Genomic DNA, 20,454 nt, shown 5'->3' on the forward strand with positions numbered 1-20,454 from the left:
TGACATACTCCGCATCCCATACATAACACTTTTTCCACATGTGACAACACTGCCAGAACGTCATGGGAGTCTTCATTCTACTACAGTAGGAGGGCTAGATGCTGTCTATCTCAGCCAATAGCAGCTGTGACAGCCGGACGGGAGGAGCAGGCGATCTCGCGAGAGGATGTGAAGCCCGTGTATGGAAGACAACAAAAAAAAAAAAGTAAATCTGACTGAAAGCTTCCCAAGGAGTCATGATGGCGGCCGAGCCGCCCGTCAGCCCGGACAAGCGAGCCACGGCAGCCCTGCTGAAGAGCGAGCTGAGCCGGCCAGATAAGAGCGCCGGGATGGAGCGGCTGAACGAGCTGCTGGACGGGGTGCTGGGTGCGGACGGACCGGCCGGGGAAGCCCTGGACTGGTGCAAGTGCCTGCTGGCCGGAGGTGACAACTTCGAGGACTTCTGTCAGGCGGTGCGCTCCTATGATAACGCCACCCTGTGCGGCCTGGTGTGGACGGCCAACTTCGTGGCCTACCGGTGCCGGACGTGCGGTATCTCCCCGTGCATGTCCCTGTGCGCCGAGTGCTTCAACCAGGGCGAGCACGCAGGGCACGACTTCAACATGTTCCGCAGCCAGGCTGGGGGGGCCTGCGACTGCGGCGACAGCAATGTCATGAAGGAGACCGGGTGAGTGCACATTACCGGCGTGACCACAGGTGTACGGGCAGAATGACTTCACTATACATTATGAAGAGTCAACCCCCGGGAGCTTCCGCAGCACGAAGAGCTTGGCCGGCCCTGTATAATGCATGGTTAAATCGGTGACATTTCTTAAGTTTCCTCACCCATTAAATTATGCATGATACAGGGCCAGCCTAGCCATGGTTATTGGGCAAACCTGCTAGTATTGTCGCTAGCAACTAGTAAAGGACGTTAATAATAATAATATTAATATTAACAATCTCCCTTTAGTGAATAGACCCGGGGAGGTCTGACAGCTGAGTCCTCTGACAGTTGGGGGTGTAGTTAGGTGAGTGCGCTCTGGCAGACAGGCTGAGTGTGAGTGCGCTCCTACAAGGTATTGAGGAGAACCGGGCAGACCCGGTTTTCTTGTGGCCCATGGAAGGCTGCGGATGCTAATGGGTTAACGGGTGCAGGATGGAGCGTAATCCTGTCTTTAACCCCCTGTGACTCTTCACCCTCGCTGACACTTTCTGTAAGAATACAAGTTTTTAGACGTGACGGATCTGTGTGTTTTTGTTATCGGAATGTTGTTCTTGCTAGGTTAGCCATGTTTCAGGGCAGAGAAGACCAATGGATCCTAAAACATGCAGCTGTACCCGTGTTTCCAATGCCTGTGTCCTGGAATAACCTCTCGTATCGAACGATAGCCCTTCTCACCACGTCCTAATGGGATATTGGCTCAAAAGTGAAAAAACACTGTATTATTATTATCTTTTATTTATATAACGCCAACAATTTACGCAGCGCTTAATACAATCCATATATTCAAGGGGTACGACAAGACGAGAATTATTCACTAAGTGCTCTGATCCGCACCTCTGCACTGCCCAGGGGGCGGAAAAAATACAGAAAAAAACCACAGCTACAACTTTTGTTAATGCCGTCAGTGATTTGTTTAAACAACCAGCGGTTTTGGATTTTCCTGAAACGGAGAACATTCGCTACCGTGTTTAAAATGCTTTTCGGTTTCCATAGCAAACAATTAAGCACCTCCTGAAAAAAAAGTTTAAAAACAATATATATATAGCAGGTGGAACTGCACCTTTAATCCTCATTATAGACGCCTCGTCTGGTACTTTATATGCGTTCTATATGTTCCTGTGTGTTGGCACGTATAGATGGTGTTTTCAAGGCTTCGTTGTTTACGTCTGAAGGCGTTTATTGTGTTCATGAATATTATAATTCACTCTCTTTCCTGGAAAACATTTTCTGTTTGGGTGCTCAATTGAGTCTGGTTGTGTAATAACAGTTGGTCTAAGGAGATTTGTAAGCGGAATAAGTGTACCACGTCACTCCCGCTGCAGGGTGCTCTTGTTCTGCATGCAGTCCGGTATATTTCTGTTCTTCTAGTCAGGTGTACAACATTAGAACTTGGCTATCCCCTAAAATGACGCAGCAGGGAGGATTGTGGGTATTAATAGCTCAGACCTACAGTCAACAGAGATCCTTTATGGTGATCTGCCGCCCGCCGGATCCGGGGCTGTCGGTGACTGTTGTCGGGTGACGCAGTCGTTGGTGTTGTGCGGAGTCATTGAAGACTAGTTTAAAAGTCACACACCTTGTGATAATGTGATCCCCGGGTACTTGCGTTTCACACGTTGGCGTCATTTGTGTTATAATTCCCCCATTTGCTGTCAAATCCTTTCCCGGCTGATGTGATTCGTATTCGGAACCCTTCTTAGCTTTAAAAATAATTAAATCTAAATATTCCAACCCGCGTGAATAATATTTTAATAATCAATGTCTTTGAGGAGGTCGGTCTGAATGAATTTAACACACGATATCCCTGCAAACCAGAATTTTAGAAGCAAAAATAAAATAATTTTTTTTCCCCCAATGGCTGTATATTTTCATTACAGCATATAATGCCTTTTGTATGTATGGAGGAAATATACTTTATTATTAAACACTGTTTGCGTGTTTCACTTTCTCCGACCTGTATATCTCTATCCGATAGACACACAGCTGATTTGTTGGAGTTGTGTTTCTACGGGATCGGCTGCATTTGTATATGACACACGGCAGCTATTGTTATGTGGGTAGAAGCCGTGACCGCAAGTTCCTGACTAACAATCCGGGCGAAGCAGTCACTTGATATGCATCTGTGTTTAAAGTAACTATACACAGATATAAACTAAACTTAATACTACGCCTGACGACCTTGTGCCTTTCTTATAATGTGCTAGGAGGCCATATTTATTATCCAGTGGATCCCGTGTGCATCATTACAGTATCCAGTTCAACAGTATTAATAATAACAATGGCTATATTCTTTTTATAATCGTCTATTTGGGTCATAGGCCGAGGCTGCCTCTATATCTTGTAGCTATCATTTGAGGTATATTAATCTATATTACCGTAATAGTGTAACTTTTATACAAATCCTTTCCATCGTGCTGCTTGGTATTTGCGCTCGCACTCTGATGTTTTCTTTGGTCAGAGCTGTTGTTTGGTAAAATACATTCAGGCATCCGTGTGGCTGTGTATGTTTTTTTATTACATAAGTTATGGTGGGTAAAGGCGATAGAAAACCCTTCCATTTATAATTAAGGGGGTAGTAGAAGTATTATTAAACACTCATCTCCAGACACCAGACAGGCCAGAAGGCTTGTCGTTCCCTCAGAAATCTCATGGTGCTGCCACAACCACAAGGGATTCTGGGTAGGCACATGCAAATAAGGTCAACAATAATCACCTTTCTGAGATTTCTGAGGGAAAAACACGCCTTCTGGCTTGTCTGGTGTCAGTAGATGAGTGTTTAATATTACTTCTACTACCCCTTACGTTTTTTTATGAAAGTGAAAGCTCCTGCAATGTTTTGGGTTGAGTCTTGCTGTATCTGTATATTTATCTTTTCTCAGTGCCTGTAAATGTCATTTGCATGTATATCCGTTGTTTGACGTCACGGTATATTAAGTCATTTCTTTTTTTTGCAGGTTTTGTAAGAGGCACAGAGTAAAGTCGCAGTCCTGTGCACCATCCATCCCCCACGACTTGTTGGTGATGTCGGAGCTGGTTATCCCTCGCTTCGTCTTCTATCTCATTCAGTCCTTAAGGGATGGGTATAGCGAGCCAGGTAGGTGTAAGCTCTGTATGTATCTGGAACAAGCGCTTTATTCGGTATGTGGTGCTACACGCTAACAATAATTCACTTTTAATATGAGAACAGAGAAGGCGTTAGTCATAGACCAGGAACGGTCCAGAGTAAGAGTTACAAACAGGGACACGTTAATCCCAATTTACCGCGTCCCAGCAATAACCTGAAATTAGGCCGTATGTAACAAGGAAGAACAATTTGCTAGCGCACATGCAAGCAAATATATATGTTAAGTAAACATGCATTACCAAGCTGTAGTGTTTGTATTTTGGCACACCCTACAAGAGCTCAGGAAAAAGGGTAAAACCGAAGGACTTCCGGGCCAAGCGAAAATATGTGGTTAAAAAAGCGGAATTGGCCGTGTTTTCACGTTATAGATAAAGTGCTGCCTTACTGTCTGATATAAAACCTGTAAATGTAAAGTCATGTGACCCCCCCTACACCCCCCACAACACCTCCTTACCGTGCATAGAGACTGCCATCAGTACAGCTTGTGTATGGAGCGAGCTGCCACGCTACTGCCGCGGGGTCCAGGCCTCCCCTGTTTGGAGAAGTAGGACTTGGGATGGAGGGACAATTGCCTTCAGTGTCACCCAAACCCTCGGAAGCTTTTTATTCTAGTCAACAATATGTGAAAATTGTGTGTGTCCGGGAAGACATGATCTATGTGCTTACCTCACTAACTGTTTCAAGGGAATTCAAACCAAAAAAGGAAGGGAAATGTCCTTCAAAGTACATGATGTTGTGATAGAGAGAGAGTTACCAAATAAAATCTGATCAGTAATGCTTACTTTTTTTGACATTTCAGTGTATAATATGGGTGATGGGGGTTGTTCAGCAGCCCTTTTTGACAGCCTTATGTGGCCTTCTGTCACGCATCCTGCTAACATGTTGCGTGTGGGAGGACGGCTGGCTCAGAAATTTTGGGCACTAGCTGGGGTTAGGATTTGGCATCGATGGATCTGAGCTCCTGTTCATCCAAATGCGCTAAAATTGCCAACAGGCTGTAAATATGCTTTTATATTTTATATGTATTTTTGTTTCATTCACCTTCATAATTAATGGATTTATTGAATATGGGAGCACACATTAAATAATACACAGGAACAGGTAGCATGCATGCGATTGGCGGCTGCTGGCTCTGCTTTCGTTTTTGTGAGTGTGGGTGCTGCGGCGCAACACGCACCTCCATTAGAGGCAGAAATCTAGCTTCCAACGTCAGTAGAATGCATGCAGTAAAATGCGTTGGCGTTCATAAGTATTTTATTTAAAAGTATGGGTGGAGTGTTCTTTTAAGGAAGGGACGTGGTTCGTGATTAGTGACTGTACTCCTGGCTTTGATGCCAGATTTTCTGCTTGAATGTCTGTTGCTAGGTTACGCAGCATTGTATATCGTAACGAGAGGCAAATACACAAATCGTGAGAGTGATCATTAAAATATCTGCTGTGATGAAGTATGTGAAATAAACATTTATATTAAAACTTCAAATGTTTAAACGGCAAAACAATCAGTCGTATTCAACCTCTAACTGGTGCCTTTGCCCTACACTTCTCTCTATGAGGCATAACTCGCAGCATCGTTACCCAATCGCAGTGACCCAGAATAGTAATTTACATTTAAGAAGTAGACGGATATGGCGTTGGCAACGCATCAGCGACACGTATCTGGAGCAAGGCAGATAGCAGAGACATGCCGGTGAAAGGTTAGGGCAGTGAAATAGACCACAATCCCTATACCTGTCACTATATAAAATGTCTCTTCTAACGTTCTTTGTCTGTTTTCGTGAAATGTCTCCAATGTTGCAAAAATGAAACATTCGTGTGTTTGTTTTATTGTAAAAAAAAAAAATGTAATGTTCGATATTACAAAACGTTATGGCCTGCGTATTAAAACCGAGCATTTGTATCAGCAACAGATGTAACGTCCGAGAGAGATCTTCAGAAAATCTTACAAGTGTTGGATCCACAGATCTCCTTCCTTGAAGATTTAACAAAAATGGGTGCAGCGATGAGGTCGGTCCTCACCCAGGTCCTAACCAACCAGCAACATTATAAAGACCTGTGCTGTGGTAAGCTTTCATTAAATATAACAGTCTTTGGTATCGTCCGATGTCCTCAGCAGGCAGAAGATTTTTAACAAACTATTCCTTTAGCTTAGTTTTAATATTAATTTCCAAAGCCTTTGTGACACGATACTCCTAGTCGGTACATGTATTCATAATGTAAGAAGTTAGGTGCTCAGCCACGGTGGGTTGACGGCTCATGGATATGAGTTCTCTGCCTCTGATTTCACATTTGGCTTCAATAGGTAGAAGGTTTTTAGATGAACTCTGCAAGAGCCTCACCCTGCCTTAGAATAGAAAATCCGTTCCAGATTCAGCAGAACTCAGCAGATTTAGCATGGGACTCGATCGGGTCCAAACTGCTGGATTTGGGCCAGGTTCAATTTCAGTTTAGCTTGGGATCTTTAACACAACGAGGACAACCGTGAATAGATATGCACATTATCTGTAATCTAGGATGTTTATAAAAAATCTACGATGAAGCAGCTGCATCCATTTCTTGATGCTAGTTAATAAACAAAGTAACCAATTAATTACAAGTAAAAACCATGGTTATGACCCCCCATTTAACTAGTCTGTGTGGGTTCAGTTGTAGGTAATGAGTATATTGAAGACGGCCGTCTATTTATGATGACAAGGTGTGAGTAATGCTGCCTTCTATAAATAAACCGTACCGAAAGCAGGCCCTGTAATGGTGCTATTCCTGTGGGTGTCTGGATAACAACTGTATCGTGTTTAGCCGACAGTTTTATTCCTAAAAGGTTGCAAAGCACGGAGGTTAACCGCTTCACTGACAGGCAATATCAGCGTACGGGCTGAGGAAACTTAATCTGGGAAATATCTGACGGCTGCAGAATTACTTTTTCAGCGTTCAAACAAGGTCTAGACATGCAAGCTCCGTAGTTAAATCTCGGTTTTTCTTTTTTCTTCTTCTTGAGAGGCTTCATCAGAACCTGGTTTGTTTTGCCCCGGAGTAGAGCCGTCCTCTGCTTCTATGTGCAGTTTTAGAACTGTCACACATTTTAAACTCATGAACAGAGATATTTACCAGTTGTGTAAAGATTTGATATCTTGGTAAAATAAATACCACCAGTTGGCTAATGTAATTAGGAACACTGGCCTGGCCATCTGAAACACTGGACACTTGCCTGGTGGGCCGCTTACAGTGCCCTACACAGCTGGATATGCCCAGCCGCACGCCACGTGAGCATAAACACGTAACATGCAGCCGCTGGCATTAAAGTGCCAGGGCCACCTTGCCATCCTCAGCTTGGCACTGTTCGAGGCCTAGGATGAGTGGATGGTATAGACCTATTTTACATTTCTTTCATTACCCAGTATTGTCTTTTTTTCAGAATATTTCTGATTCTTCACATCAGCTGCTACTTGGTTGTTTTTTGGCCATTACGTGGTTTACGGTCTAATTATATGTTACATTTTGTGCTTTAGGTCCTGGAGAAAATGTATGTGCCAAGAGTCATGAAAAGTATCTAATCGCTCTTAAGGGCTCTGGTCTGGCAATTCCAGAGGAGAAAATCTCCAGTGGGGTACAAGAGTCATCACCCGGAACCAGCGCTTTAACAGTTCAAGGTTAATTTAGCACAACATTTCTTTCCTTTTATCATTAAATGTTTATTGGATTTTTACATGCCAAATAAATCCTGCGGGCCCCCTTAAGGCAGGGCTCGACAAACCCCGGGCACCAGGTCACCTTGGCGACTAGAAACCACTTCCTGGTGCCCTGGGTTTTGCGGGGGGCTGCCATCATGGATCCCGCTGGGTGCCTCACGTTGTTGGCTTCACCACGCACCCGAAGGAAAGCATAGTGTGCAAGGTTCACGCTGGCAAAAGATAGGCAGCGACGTGAGAGGGGGGAGTAGTGTGTGTGTGTGTATACTGTAGTGTCAGTCAGAGTGTGTGTGTGTAAACTGTAGTGTCTCAGTCTGTTTTGTGTGTGTAGTGTCAATCAGTGTGTATATAGTGCTTGAGTCAGGCTGAGTGTGTATACTGTAGTGTCTGTCAGTTTGTGTTTATAGTGCTTGAGTCAGGCTGAGTGTGTATAGTGTAGTGTCTGTCAGTTTGTGTTTATAGTGCTTGAGTCAGGCTGAGTGTGTATAGTGTAGTGTCTGTCAGTTTGTGTTTATAGTGCTTGAGTCAGGCTGTGAGTGTGTGTATACTGTAGTATCTGTGTGTGTGTGTGTGTAAATGTAGTGCCAGATTCAGTGTGTATGTGTCCATAGTGTTTGTGTGTATTTGTATATATGTATAATGTCAGCCGTGGTGTGTGTAAGAGTGTAATTCTAGCGTGTAAGGTGTTTGTTACAGTATGGCATGAGCATGTATGTCAGTATGTTAGTGTTTGTGAGCATCAAATGTTAGCGTGTGTCACTTTAAACATAAATCAGCGTCCAATCAGAGTGAGGAGTGTTGGTTTTAAGTATGGCCGCCATCTCCCCAGTCCCATCTGCTGGAGATAATGCTTGTGACTTTTTGCACAGATAAGCAGCCATGCTAACACTGGTGTCTGAATACAATATCCACCAAAAAATGCTAGGCAGAAAACATCAGATTTACTTACCTGGAAAACATTTATTCCAATGGGAAGTCTTATAAAAAAAAGCCAGAATAACCGCGGCCCCATCATTTCCAGAGAGTAGATGTGCCTCACAATGTGCTTTTATGGCTCTGTGTCTGCATCTGCATTAAGGAGACTCTTCTTTCTTTGTAGATGTCGCCAGTGGCAAAGGGACACCAGATCCATCGGATTCCTCAGATGAGGTCAGTGTTGCTTTTGCATTTGAGCTTCTTGTTCCGTTTAAGTGTTTCCTTGAAGGGCACACAGTCTAAGTGTTTTCACTGATTATTTTACCTTTATGACTTTACTTTGCTGTATTTAATAACTTGTTTATTGTGCCTGTAAATCATATCACAGGAAGAACAGGATGGCAGACAGTGTGTTGGCAAAAGAAAGCGAGTGAAACTAAGCAGTAGCACCAAAGGTAAGCAAGCGTCATGTGACCCTTCTCACCCATTCATAGTGACACTTGAGAAGGCAAATATGCCAAATGTCACGTTTCTTGTGTTTCATATCTTGGGAGCACAGAAGACACCTGTGGTACCTTAACCTTTGAGTTGCTGGCCATTTATAAGAAACACTCACACAGTCACCCTTACTCATGTCCTTTTTAATCATTTATTTAAAAAAAAAATACTTGTTGGACACCCTTCGCTTTTATCTAGAAGTCACGCCGAGCTAGATTCCTTGTTTGTTTGTTTATTTTTATCTGTGGCTACCCTCTCATGTCGCAAACAGATTTTCAGGTTGAGTCTGGTGATCAGGAAGTAAATGGAGAACACAGGTGAAATGTGGCGCGAGTGTTTTATTTTACTGTCCTGGACCAGGCTGACTATGTCCCTTTATTTATATAGATCAGTCTATTATGGATGTTCTAAAGCATAAAAGTTTTCTAGAAGAATTACTATTCTGGACTATCAAGTATGAATTTCCACAGAAAATGGTCACATTCTTACTCAACATGCTACCAGACCAGGATTATAAGGTAATGTTTGCTCGTTTTCCTTTGCTTTAATTTCAGAGGGAGTGCTTTCCTGCTGCCCATTGATGGTTCTAGTTATTTTTTATTTGTAACTTTTTTTTTTTGAAGAATGCATATTAAAATACTTAAATATATATGCTTTGTTGTGAGGCCGACTGTGATTGGAATGTCCTTTTTATTGAACTGGAGTGATTGCAACATATAAAACTTAATTCCCAAAAGTAACTTCATCATGTTGGTAAATTTAACTCCATTAGCAATTCAAAAATGCGTGTACTGCATATTCCCGTGAAAAGAGGACCGAAATTAAGAACGAAATGAATAAACCATGGCACGGTGTAATATGTCACGCGTTAATCTGGGGTTATAGTTATAGACCTGCTAAATTATGCCCTGATATGTAAAACCACAGAATTCAAAGAGGGTTTACTTTCTTTCCACACAACTGTATTCCACAAAGATGATTTTTGTGGTCTATTTAATGCATCTAAAAGCTTGATGTTGATGCGAAATGTCTTAAAAACATTTTATGTACCCACATTTGTAATTTCAGATAGCTTTTACAAAAACATTTGTCCAGCACTATGCTTTCATCATGAAAACATTAAAGAAAAGCCACGAGTCGGACACGATGTCTAATCGCATTGTACACATTAGTGTCCAGCTCTTCAGCAACGAGGAACTGGCACGCCAAGTGACCGAAGAGTGTCAGCTCCTGGACGTAATGGTCACTGTCCTCCTCTACATGATGGAAAGCTGCCTTATTAAAAGTGAATTACAAGGTGTGTTCGAATTTCTGTGCCAATAACACAAGCGTGCTAAATGTTGCCGTGAGATGAATGGTTGTTCAGGTACTCGAGGTTCTGATAAAGCACAGAGGTTTATAAAAACCAATACGTTTGGTCATTTTGTTGGGTGAAAAATGAAATTGCCGCACGGCACCGGTGCTGCGTTCCTACCAAGTGTGAACTGTAGTAAATAGAACACATGGAAACCTTTTCACAAGATGTTATGTTCCCACTTCTGTTGGCATCAACTTTACAGCCTTCTTATTTGTTAACATGAGACTACAAAATTGTAGAATGTAACAACTGATCAAATGTTCAGGAGAGGAGCACTATCTTCATTGTTAATATAGCAAATGTCTTTCGAGATATTGGACTTAAGAAATCACTGAGTGACAGGTCATGAGTGTTAGCGGCAAATTCATATAATCTTGGCTGGTGTTGAGCATTATGTTGCCACCTGGCCCTCCCGACACATCCTCTCTTTAAAGCTAATAATTGTATTGCTTTATTGTCTTGAATGCGAGAAGGAGGGTGAATGTTGCAGTAGGGGCTATGACTGACTTGTAAATGGAAACCATAATTGGTTTTCTTGGATAATCGTCTTACATCAGGCCCTTAAATCCATTATTCTTCTTAAATTCCCCTGTGATGGTCACTATGCAACTACTACAAATAATTATTATTGTTTATATCCTTTCAGATGAAGAAAACAGCTTGCATGTTGTTGTAAACTGCGGAGAAGCTTTATTGAAGAACAACACCTACTGGCCCCTCGTTAGTGATTTTATCAATATACTTTCCCACCAAAGTGTAGCCAAAAAATTTCTGGAGGATCATGGATTATTGGTTACATGGATGAATTTTGTGTCTTTCTTTCAAGGTGAGTGCCGCTTAAATGCTGTCAGCATAATGTTTGCTCTGTCTCGCAGATCCTTTTCTATGATCATCTGCCTCTTGTGTGTCTGAATGAAGAAACTGCTAGTAAGATGTTACTTTTTTTTAAGGCAAAACATTTTTATTTCTGTTATTTTTATTAGTATAAAATGATTCAGCTTTTATCAAGAGGCATGAGTAATTTTGAACAAATATATATTTGAATTCCAGCCCAATTAAACGACATAATTTTTTTTTTTTGCATGTTTGCTATTTTTACGATCATGTCTGCATGACTGGGATATTTATATATATATATATATATATATATATATATATATATATATATATATATATATATATATATATATATATATATATATATATATAATGTCCTGATGAAAGTCTAATAAACAGACTGAAACGTTGATTAGAAAACTGCAGTTTCTCGAGTGATTATTTAAAGATGTCCCTGGAGTGCCGGTAACTATTTTTGGATGTTATTTGCTGTTATTTGCTGTTTCAGCTACTTGGCACCGGGCTAAAAAAGTGGTGATTGGTGTGCAATTGTTAATTTTGTGTTATAGATCTCACCCCTGCTTTAATTGCCTCCTTACAGGTATGAATTTAAATAAACGGGAGCTCAGTGAACATGTGGAATTTGAGTCCCAGACCTACTATGCTGCATTCGCTGCAGAACTAGAAGCCTGTGCCCAACCAATGTGGGGACTCCTTTCACATTGTAAAGTTAGGGTAAGGACACAATTAGGAGATCAGCAATGTGATAAATATATTATAACGGAATGATGTGAAATGTAAGTAATTGAACATCAAGCTGGGCTTGCAGCGAGGATGCCAGAGCTGCATTATAAAGTCATATGGAAAGATTGATTACAATTAGATTAAGAACATTGCATTGTTCTACTGTATGACTAAGAGACAGAAGTAAAAATGTGATAAGGTGACCACTGGCACATCGTTAAACAATTGTGGTTTCCAATTCTGGGCCAAGGCAGGAATGTTTAAGTACATAAGAAAAATATAATGAAAATAGATCTGTATCTAGACTGGAAAACAAGTTAACGTTATTAGCTCACAAAATGTCTGTGGGTTTTTTGGACTTTGCTGCTGGCTTAGTGTAAACATTGAATATGCTAAAAGAACAAGCTGCCAATTGGGTCCAATCACTAAAGTTAGCATTTCCTTGTAGAGTTTCATATTACTCCATAATATCACTCATGGTGCATTATACATGGGCAACGCGACTGAGATTCCCTAAACAAGGGCCGATGATGGCCCTTTATAATGCATAGTTGATGTATCAAGAGAGTTCTCGGGACTTCTCACTGCCTTATTTATGAATCGTGCAGAGCCAGCACACCTATTGATCGGTATTGTGCAAGCATGTGGTAAGGGACATATTTATGGGAAGTGTAATACCTTACGGCTCTAAATAACTTGTTATGCATTTTTCTATAGGAGACACAAGAATACACAAGGAATGTTGTTAGATATTGCCTTGAAGCACTTCAAGATTGGTTTGATGCCATCAACTTTGTAGATGAGGTAAGGTCAAAGTTGCCTACTTGTGCCAGTTGCATGATACACCTTGACAGATTTTTATATATATATATATATAGATTGACAAGTGTACAAGTAAGATGTGTCCACCCGTTATGAAGTCAATCGTTGTCTTCCTACCAGAAAGACGGAAGGGCAGGAGGTGTTTTTACCAAACTTGACACCTGCCTACGCTGCTTCCCTTCCCAGTAGCTGAACAGATGCCCAATAGATGCGCACTGGCTCGCTGACCCAGCTGTGTTAACATGTTGTAGCCCAACTAGAATGTGAGGACTTCTGGCACATTGTAACACTCTTTGTTACTTCTCTGATACTCTGAAAACTAGATCATGCTTTGATCTGTTGTTTTTTAATGATCAGTTTCTCAGCTGCTGTTGAAATCTCGGGTCACTGTTTGGCCACAGCAGTGAGTTTCTCTTAAACAAGTGTATAAGGCTTCAGACTTTTCTGTTTGATAACCAATGTCATCTTTCTCTTCACCAGCCTGCCCCAAATCAGGTGACCTTCCACTTGCCTCTGCACAGATACTATGCCATGTTTTTAAGCAAGGTAAGCATTTGACTCTGTTTGTCCCATCAAGTTCTTTTTTTGACACGCCATTAAAGTTGATGACAATTAGCCACTATACAGGTATCTTCCAAACTCTTCAGAGATTTCCAATGTGTGCTAGAAGATTCCCAGTTTAATTTGTTGGTAATGAATTTATGTATTTTATTGAAAATGTTGTACCGTTACATTTAAGCTTTGGCGGAATAATGCCTGACTTTTGCTTCATTCATTCCCACTTGCGTCTGGGTTAACTAATGAATTAACCCAGCAGCACCCTTTCCTTGCCACATTCATCAAAGCCTGCTGGGCTAATTAAAAAAGAGAGAGGCTTGGCAGTTCTGCATTTTAAGTAAATTGGTTTGACTGATGCTCTGTTACTACATTACTAAATGTAACCTTTATACCTTTAACTTAAGACCTTTGCTTTGTAAACACACAGAACGCTGAATGTCAGTTATCTTTAATACATTATATAATACATCATTTAAAATGTGTATTCCCCTTAACATGTGCCGAATATCCATTATGTATATGATCTATTAAGAATGTTTTACACTTAATGTGCCACTCCCTATACCGCTTCACTTTCCATCTGTTATATATATATATATATTTAGATGTAATAGATCTCTGCAGATAATTACCCATGTCAATGAATAACCAGGAATAATGGCCTTGCTAATTGTAATGTACATGCAATCTTAATAATAATATTAAGATTAACTGCTCTTTGCTTCCCTCCCTTTCTTGTCGCTGACAGGCTGTAAAATGTCAAGGAATAGAATTAGATTCCATATTGCCCGACCAAGAAATGCTGATGAAATTGATGATTCACCCGCTCCTCATACAGGTAGTTTCCTTCATCTTTTTCTGCATTCAAAATGTCAAGTATGTATTTAGGCTTCATCGTTTTTGCATTCTTTCATGGACATTGACAAGAGCTGGCAAACAAAAGCCACCTTGGGCTTCCAATCCAATAGAATCCCTCTATCAAAAACATTGCTACTGTATTGTGGATGCCTCTCCTTATTGCTTTGCATGCATTATTCGAACAGGTAGTTCTCAAATAATTTATCTAAGGGTCCCCAATTCAGCCATAGCTTAGCATGGGTTAGATGCATAACTCTCATCCAAATGCACATAATGTACCCAAGCAAATAAAACAGACTTAATCATCCCAGCCACATCAAACACGCTCGCCTGCATACATGCTACACGCATGCTGCTAAATCTCCTTTCCTGGATTTTGTCTATTTCCAAAACAATGCAGTTAAATTGTAGTTCTCGCGTGTTATGTACTTCTAGGAAAATATTTTATAACTAATCCATTTAAATTACCATTTAAGAGTAGTGTTGTTTTGTGAAAGCTACAAGTAAACCCATTACTGTTCATTTTATGATTTACAATTTCTCCCAACAGTCGAGTCTGTCTGAAATACACAGCAACATGTGGGTTCGAAATGGCCTGCAGATAAAAGGGCAAGCTATGACGTACGTGCAGTCCCATTTCTGTAACTCCATGATCGACCCAGACATTTACCTACTACAGGTAAGAACTTTTGAAAGTGAAATGTTAAAAGTATTTTCCTCCCCTACTCTCTATGTGATTCAATGTCTTACACATTCGTATTCATCTATTTAGGTCTGTGCGTCAAGGCTGGACCCGGATTACTTCATTTCTTCTGTGTTTGAAAGGTAAGATTGTATATTTGCATATAGTCTTTGCAAATCTATCTATCGTAGAGAGTGCTACTTTTCTTATACTGTCTTCTTAGCCTGTTCCTAGCCTTAGCATGTCCAATATCTGACACATCTCAATCACAACCATTCTCAGCTGGCCCACCAAATGGAATATGTTGGGAACGTAATGTATAGATATTTGTGTTATGCGTCTTAGAACTGCAGCTGAATTGATATTTGGGTTTATAATGTTTTTCTTTTGTTTATTGTGTGTTTGTGTGTATGCTGTGCCTTAGCATGTTGACATTCTTCCATCGCACAGGTTTAAAGTAGTTGACCTGTTGACAATGGCTTCCCAGCACCAGAACACCGTGCTTGACTCGGACCACGAACGATCGATGCTTGAGGGAGCTCTGACGTTTCTTGTCATTCTTTTGAGTCTTCGTTTACATTTAGGTACGTTCTTTGACTGTCTGTCCAACCTTGAGAAGTAAATAAATCCAATTAAAGTATAACGGTAATGGCCAAAACGCAAATGTGGATGGTTTACTATCAGTAGTTAAAATATTGAAACATGATGTCATGTGATGTATTCTGACCTAGGCTGACTAGGTCGGCAATCCCCCCCCGGTGTCCTAGTTACGAGGGAGATCTTTACGCTCCCTAACCGACCTATTTACTTTCTGGAGACTCTCCTTTAAGACACATATACATACACTATATATATATACAATTAGGATGCTTAAAGAGATTTTCTACATAGTCCCACGAACTAACATCAAGAAAACATTGTCTGTAATGTAAATTGAAGAGATAATGTATCTACAGGTTACCCAGACTAAACTTCACTCTTTCACCTCCTTCCCCCTTGTCTTCCTCAAATCACAATTTCCAGTCTAAAAAAAACTTTAGTGTGTGAAAGATTATGCATAAGTGCGCTACACAAGCACACATATATATTAATGATAACACACACTCCCTCCAACACACACACACTCATTTAATGTGGGAAAACAACAGGGTCGGGTAATGCAATATTAAGTAACCTGTGGTGAAAGCAATGATGCTCGGGGTGAGGGAAGAAGATGTAAGGGAGTTGGGTCGTGATGAAGTGAATGTATATATGTTGGTTAGAGTGAGTGTGAGTTAGCATGTATGTATGCGTGTGTATTAGAGGTTGGGTGTGTGTGTGAGCATGGGAATGTGTAGCTGTGTGCCATTGTGTATGTTAGTTACAGAGGGGTTTGTAGTGGTGATTACATGATGTTCTATCTGTTTGTTTGCCCCTTCTGTGCCAATCTGTCTGTCCTGCAGCTTGACATTCAGTATCGGTGCCGGTGTGGATGCGCCACTCCCTGTAAGTCTGCAGAGGGATGAAAGCCTCCGACTTACATGTGCTTTACTGCTGGCATTTCTACTCTGTTGGCTGTAATCTGAATTTCTGCCAGAAGGATTATGCGTTATGAATCTTTACTCCATTTCTGTTTAATAATATACTGGCTTTAACAATGTTAAAGTAGTCCTAGTACGCCCCCCACTCAAGTTAAGTCAAATGCCCGTTTGAGTCATTTTTTTCATGGTATGCGTTTAAGAAGTAGTCAGGGAATGAGACTAATATTGTGTTCTTCCACTCGTCCGTATACCTCAGTATGACAGAATAGCACGATGCGGTGATACATGTTTTGTGATCTGAAGCAAGTTACCCCCTAAGCGGTAAACACGTTTTTTAAAGCCACGGTTAATATAAAATAAGGTTTACCAGCTAGCCACGTTTGCTCAGATATACAGTGCCGTTACCCTCAAAGAGTCCGGTGTTCATTGCCCACATTAAAGCTTTGGCTTTTGATCTTGCAGGAATGACCGATGATGAGATTCTTCGAGCAGAGATGATTGCCCAGCTTTGTATGAACGATCGCACACACAGCTCCCTCCTTGACCTTATATCCTTTAAGTATAAAAACAGACTAGTAAATAATGATTCTTTTCCTAGTATCATTCAAATGTCTTTACTGTATGACAATGCTATGGCTAGATGAGGGTTGCAGCCATCACTCCATATGTCTACATTGGCGTCAAGCAGAATTACAAGAAGTAGACCTTGTAAGTTGTGACACTGTTTACATTTTCTTTTATGCTTTAGTGGTTTTTTTTATTATCAAATGTGTTAATGTTTCAGCGTTCAATGTTATTGATTGAAATCTCCTTCTTTCAATATTACGTATTTATTGCACACTTAATAGTTTTGCAACCATAGGAGTGATTTTGAATATATTCTATGTGAACAATGGGAGCCGTTTTTAAGGCTTTCGTCATTTTATTTATTTTTTTAATGATCTGTTATGCACACTGGGAATGAAAAGTTGCACTGAGGTTAAATTTAACCCCTTAAGGACAATGGGCGGTCCCTAAACCCATTGAAAACAATGCATTTTGAGGAAATGCAAGTTCTTTACACAGCCTGAACCCTAAAAAATTGAATGTTGTTACTGCTCTCTGTCTTTACCATGAAAGTTAAAACGGTCTGATAGTTTGGGAGCACTGCAACTAAACGTTTAAACAGAGTAACATGTGTGGCTCATCCAGATGTAGGATTTGGAGTTGGGGAGTCTGTTAGGTGTATTCTTTGGGTTCTGATAACGCAGGAGTTTTCCTTAACTCGATGGTTACATTCCAGAAAGCCCTAACCCCAAAAGCGGGGTCATTCCAGGCGGTTGCAGCTTTGAATCCATGTTGTCATCAGTCGCTGATTTTAAAGCTCCCGTGTTTGAGCCCGGAGGCTCCATGCAGCAGGGAATGTACACCCCAAAGAGTATGTAACACTTCTGTTGTACTGTTCTCTCAATGTGTCCTAATCCTTTGGGATCTGCTTCAGACTTCTGCGATCATAGAGCAAGAGGAGAAGGGCAACGCGACAATGTCTGAATAATTTTCTGACACCCAGCCATTGCCGTTACGCATCTAACCCTCTTATAACCCACCCTATAGATTAAAGAGGAAGTTTAGTATCCCATATTTTGTTTTACCTGCAAGTATGAAAAAGTATGTCCTCTAAGCGTCCCTGTGTCCTTCAGAGTGTTTTTACATGAAATGCTTTATGTGCTCCAACCTTAAAACGTGTCATTTTACATTTGGGCCTCTTGATGGAGCTCCAAGTCTGTGAGCGGCCAGTAAGTCTCTCCTCTCAGGGCTAAAATCACAGTTTAGCTCATCGAAACGACTCATTGAACACTGCCTGAAAACCAGCTAAATACACGTTCTGAGACGCGAGAAGCGATAAGCATTTCTCCCCATCTCTGAAACACCAAAGTATTTTTGTTTCAAAGAAAGTGAAAATGCTTTTCCATTATTTTTTTCTTAGATTGTTTGCTTTCATGTTTGGAAATTTGGCTCAAGATCTGATCTAGTTCTGTATATCTTTGCTAACGCAGTGACAAGACTGTTACCTGATTTTGTGCATTCTACTAAGGGGAAAACATGCTTCAGTAGATCTTGTTCCCTTTATGTTTAGGTGGCTTTTATTTTTAATGTCGTATTTAAATCATTATTGGAGACGGTTGTAGGTACTGCTATGTATTCTTAAATCTCTGCTCCGATATAAAAACCTAGATGACACATAAAATAATCTAACAGCCCCATTTTATTCCATGTTCTGCAGAGCATTGCTGTTTGAATCACAGTCCATTGACTGAACCCATTTTAGCTCAGTAAAGTTAGATTAGCTGCGTTGTTTGATGCCGGAAAGGTTTGGGTGGACACGCTGCCATTAGGGTAGAACGCACAAGGAGTGCAAGAACCCACGTCCACGGTAACAGAGACCCAGTGCAGCGGCCTGCCAGGGGACGGAGAACTGGTAAAGCAAATGAGCTGTGTTTCTGAGTTAAATACTCCTTTACTTCAGTGAAAGTCAGATCAATAAAGCAAACTCTGTTAGCTTCACTGATCGCAGGAAAGAAATGGCCGTTAAGCTTTACATTTTAGCCTAATTTTGACCAAAGTAATCATAAACAGGTTCCTGCTTCATGCTGTTTTGCAACGTTGAATATCAAAACTAATCTCTATGGGTTTGAATTGATCTGTTGTATTCTTTGCCTTTGTGGGATTAGAAGGCACTTTGTACAACGCAGAGAGTGCCACTATATAGGTGACATTGCTGGACTAAACCTATATTAGAGATAAATACTTGGTGAAAAAAAATCTTTAGTGGCGTGATAATTAAGCCGTCACACATTTCTTCTGTGTTCTTTTTAACAGTATTAAATCATTGATGTGATAGGCTTAAAGGTTGTACATAATATATTTTTTTTTTGTAATTGGCTTTACAATTTAAGAAGTATATAGTTGTTTGTTCTAAGTTTTGGGAAGCTGGAAGGAACTAAACATATTTCTTCTCTCTACCTGAAAGGTGAAGTATGGGATCAGGAATTTGACCCAGTGATGGTGATTCTTCGCACGGTGTACCGGAGGGATGTACAGTCTGCCATGGACAGATACATGGCTTTGTAAGTTTACCAAGAACAGCGTAACCCACTCTATTACATCATCATGCCTATCCGATTCCATCAGCTTTTTTGTTTTAGAGTCTTTGTCCATTCAAAAAACACTTTATAAAGAATAGTGCAGTGAGGTTTGTACAAAAATGAAGTTCTGATTTCAAAAAACATTCATGTGTAAATAAAATGATTTATTTCAACAGTATTGGCTATAAGCGTTCCTTTTAAAGGTTGCCTTAAGCCATGACTCCATAGGTTCTCAAAGTAAGTATTGGGCATGACTGTGAGATGTTTATACATTGAATTATGCACATATATTCATTTCATACATTTGTAAGAATATGTATGTAATACCCGTCACACAAAGTTGCATAAATAGTAACTTTATCATAAATTTCTATGTTCAGTGTGGGTACTGTCCTAGCAATAATTCTGTGCTATGCAAGGAGTTCATTCACATGACCTGGAAGCCTCTTGGAGATCCTGGCACCTGATTGTGTGTCACATGACACGTGTGTGATGTAATCGTGTAACTTAACATGCAGCATATAGATAACTGGCTCCAAATGGCCAAACCATGTATCTGTATTTATGATACTACTCCGGCTTCACATGTGGCATTTCAGAAATAAGTACAGACTAGTACAGCTCCTTAGTGTCCTGAGTCCAGCCAGAAAAAAGTATGGTGGGATGAGAGAACAGAAAGTTATACACAGGGTTAAATTCTCTTGCCCTAAGATAAGAGAACCAACAGCAGATCTTGTTCCTGAAGTGGTCATCCAGCCTTGGCCCCTGTGCATATGAGTATACATTAAACATGTTGCCTATAAAGGGTTTATAGAGTCAGCATTGAATACCATTTGTCAAAATAAAGACACACTTGAGAAGTATCTATAGTTTTTGTCCTCAATAAAGAAGCCAAATTATCACTTTTCATATGCTAATTATTGTACGTAATATAACAAAACAGCATTTTTTTTGGAAGCATAAATGTTTTCTTGCAATTCAGCTGACATTCGAGGTTTCATTTCAATTCGTCTTGTAGTGTTTTT

The 20,454-nt window shown here is 40.6% G+C and overlaps 1 protein-coding gene across 5 annotated transcripts in view; it reads left to right on the top strand.

Annotated features, from left to right (window-relative positions):
- Positions 1-13: 13 nt before the first annotated feature.
- UBR3 (ubiquitin protein ligase E3 component n-recognin 3) overlaps positions 14-20,454 on the top strand; it is a 60,229-nt gene continuing 39,788 nt past the window's right edge. For 4 of the 5 annotated variants that reach the window (XM_053471776.1, XM_053471778.1, XM_053471781.1 and 1 more), the window contains exons 1-19: positions 14-667; positions 3,661-3,800; positions 5,732-5,890; positions 7,334-7,474; positions 8,613-8,662; positions 8,817-8,883; positions 9,314-9,444; positions 9,995-10,223; positions 10,930-11,109; positions 11,722-11,855; positions 12,582-12,668; positions 13,167-13,232; positions 13,993-14,082; positions 14,653-14,781; positions 14,875-14,927; positions 15,235-15,368; positions 16,767-16,863; positions 17,591-17,721; positions 19,315-19,411. In XM_053471776.1, the coding sequence (XP_053327751.1) occupies positions 237-667; positions 3,661-3,800; positions 5,732-5,890; positions 7,334-7,474; positions 8,613-8,662; positions 8,817-8,883; positions 9,314-9,444; positions 9,995-10,223; positions 10,930-11,109; positions 11,722-11,855; positions 12,582-12,668; positions 13,167-13,232; positions 13,993-14,082; positions 14,653-14,781; positions 14,875-14,927; positions 15,235-15,368; positions 16,767-16,863; positions 17,591-17,721; positions 19,315-19,411 (2,546 nt within the window). In that variant the 5' untranslated portion in view covers positions 14-236. The remainder of the gene's footprint in view (positions 668-3,660; positions 3,801-5,731; positions 5,891-7,333; positions 7,475-8,612; positions 8,663-8,816; positions 8,884-9,313; positions 9,445-9,994; positions 10,224-10,929; positions 11,110-11,721; positions 11,856-12,581; positions 12,669-13,166; positions 13,233-13,992; positions 14,083-14,652; positions 14,782-14,874; positions 14,928-15,234; positions 15,369-16,766; positions 16,864-17,590; positions 17,722-19,314; positions 19,412-20,454) is intronic. The other variant, XM_053471777.1, reaches the window with a different exon arrangement.

The sequence above is a fragment of the Spea bombifrons genome, chromosome 7, assembly GCF_027358695.1.
Source record: "Spea bombifrons isolate aSpeBom1 chromosome 7, aSpeBom1.2.pri, whole genome shotgun sequence".
In the NCBI taxonomy this organism is placed as follows: Eukaryota; Metazoa; Chordata; class Amphibia; order Anura; family Pelobatidae; genus Spea; species Spea bombifrons.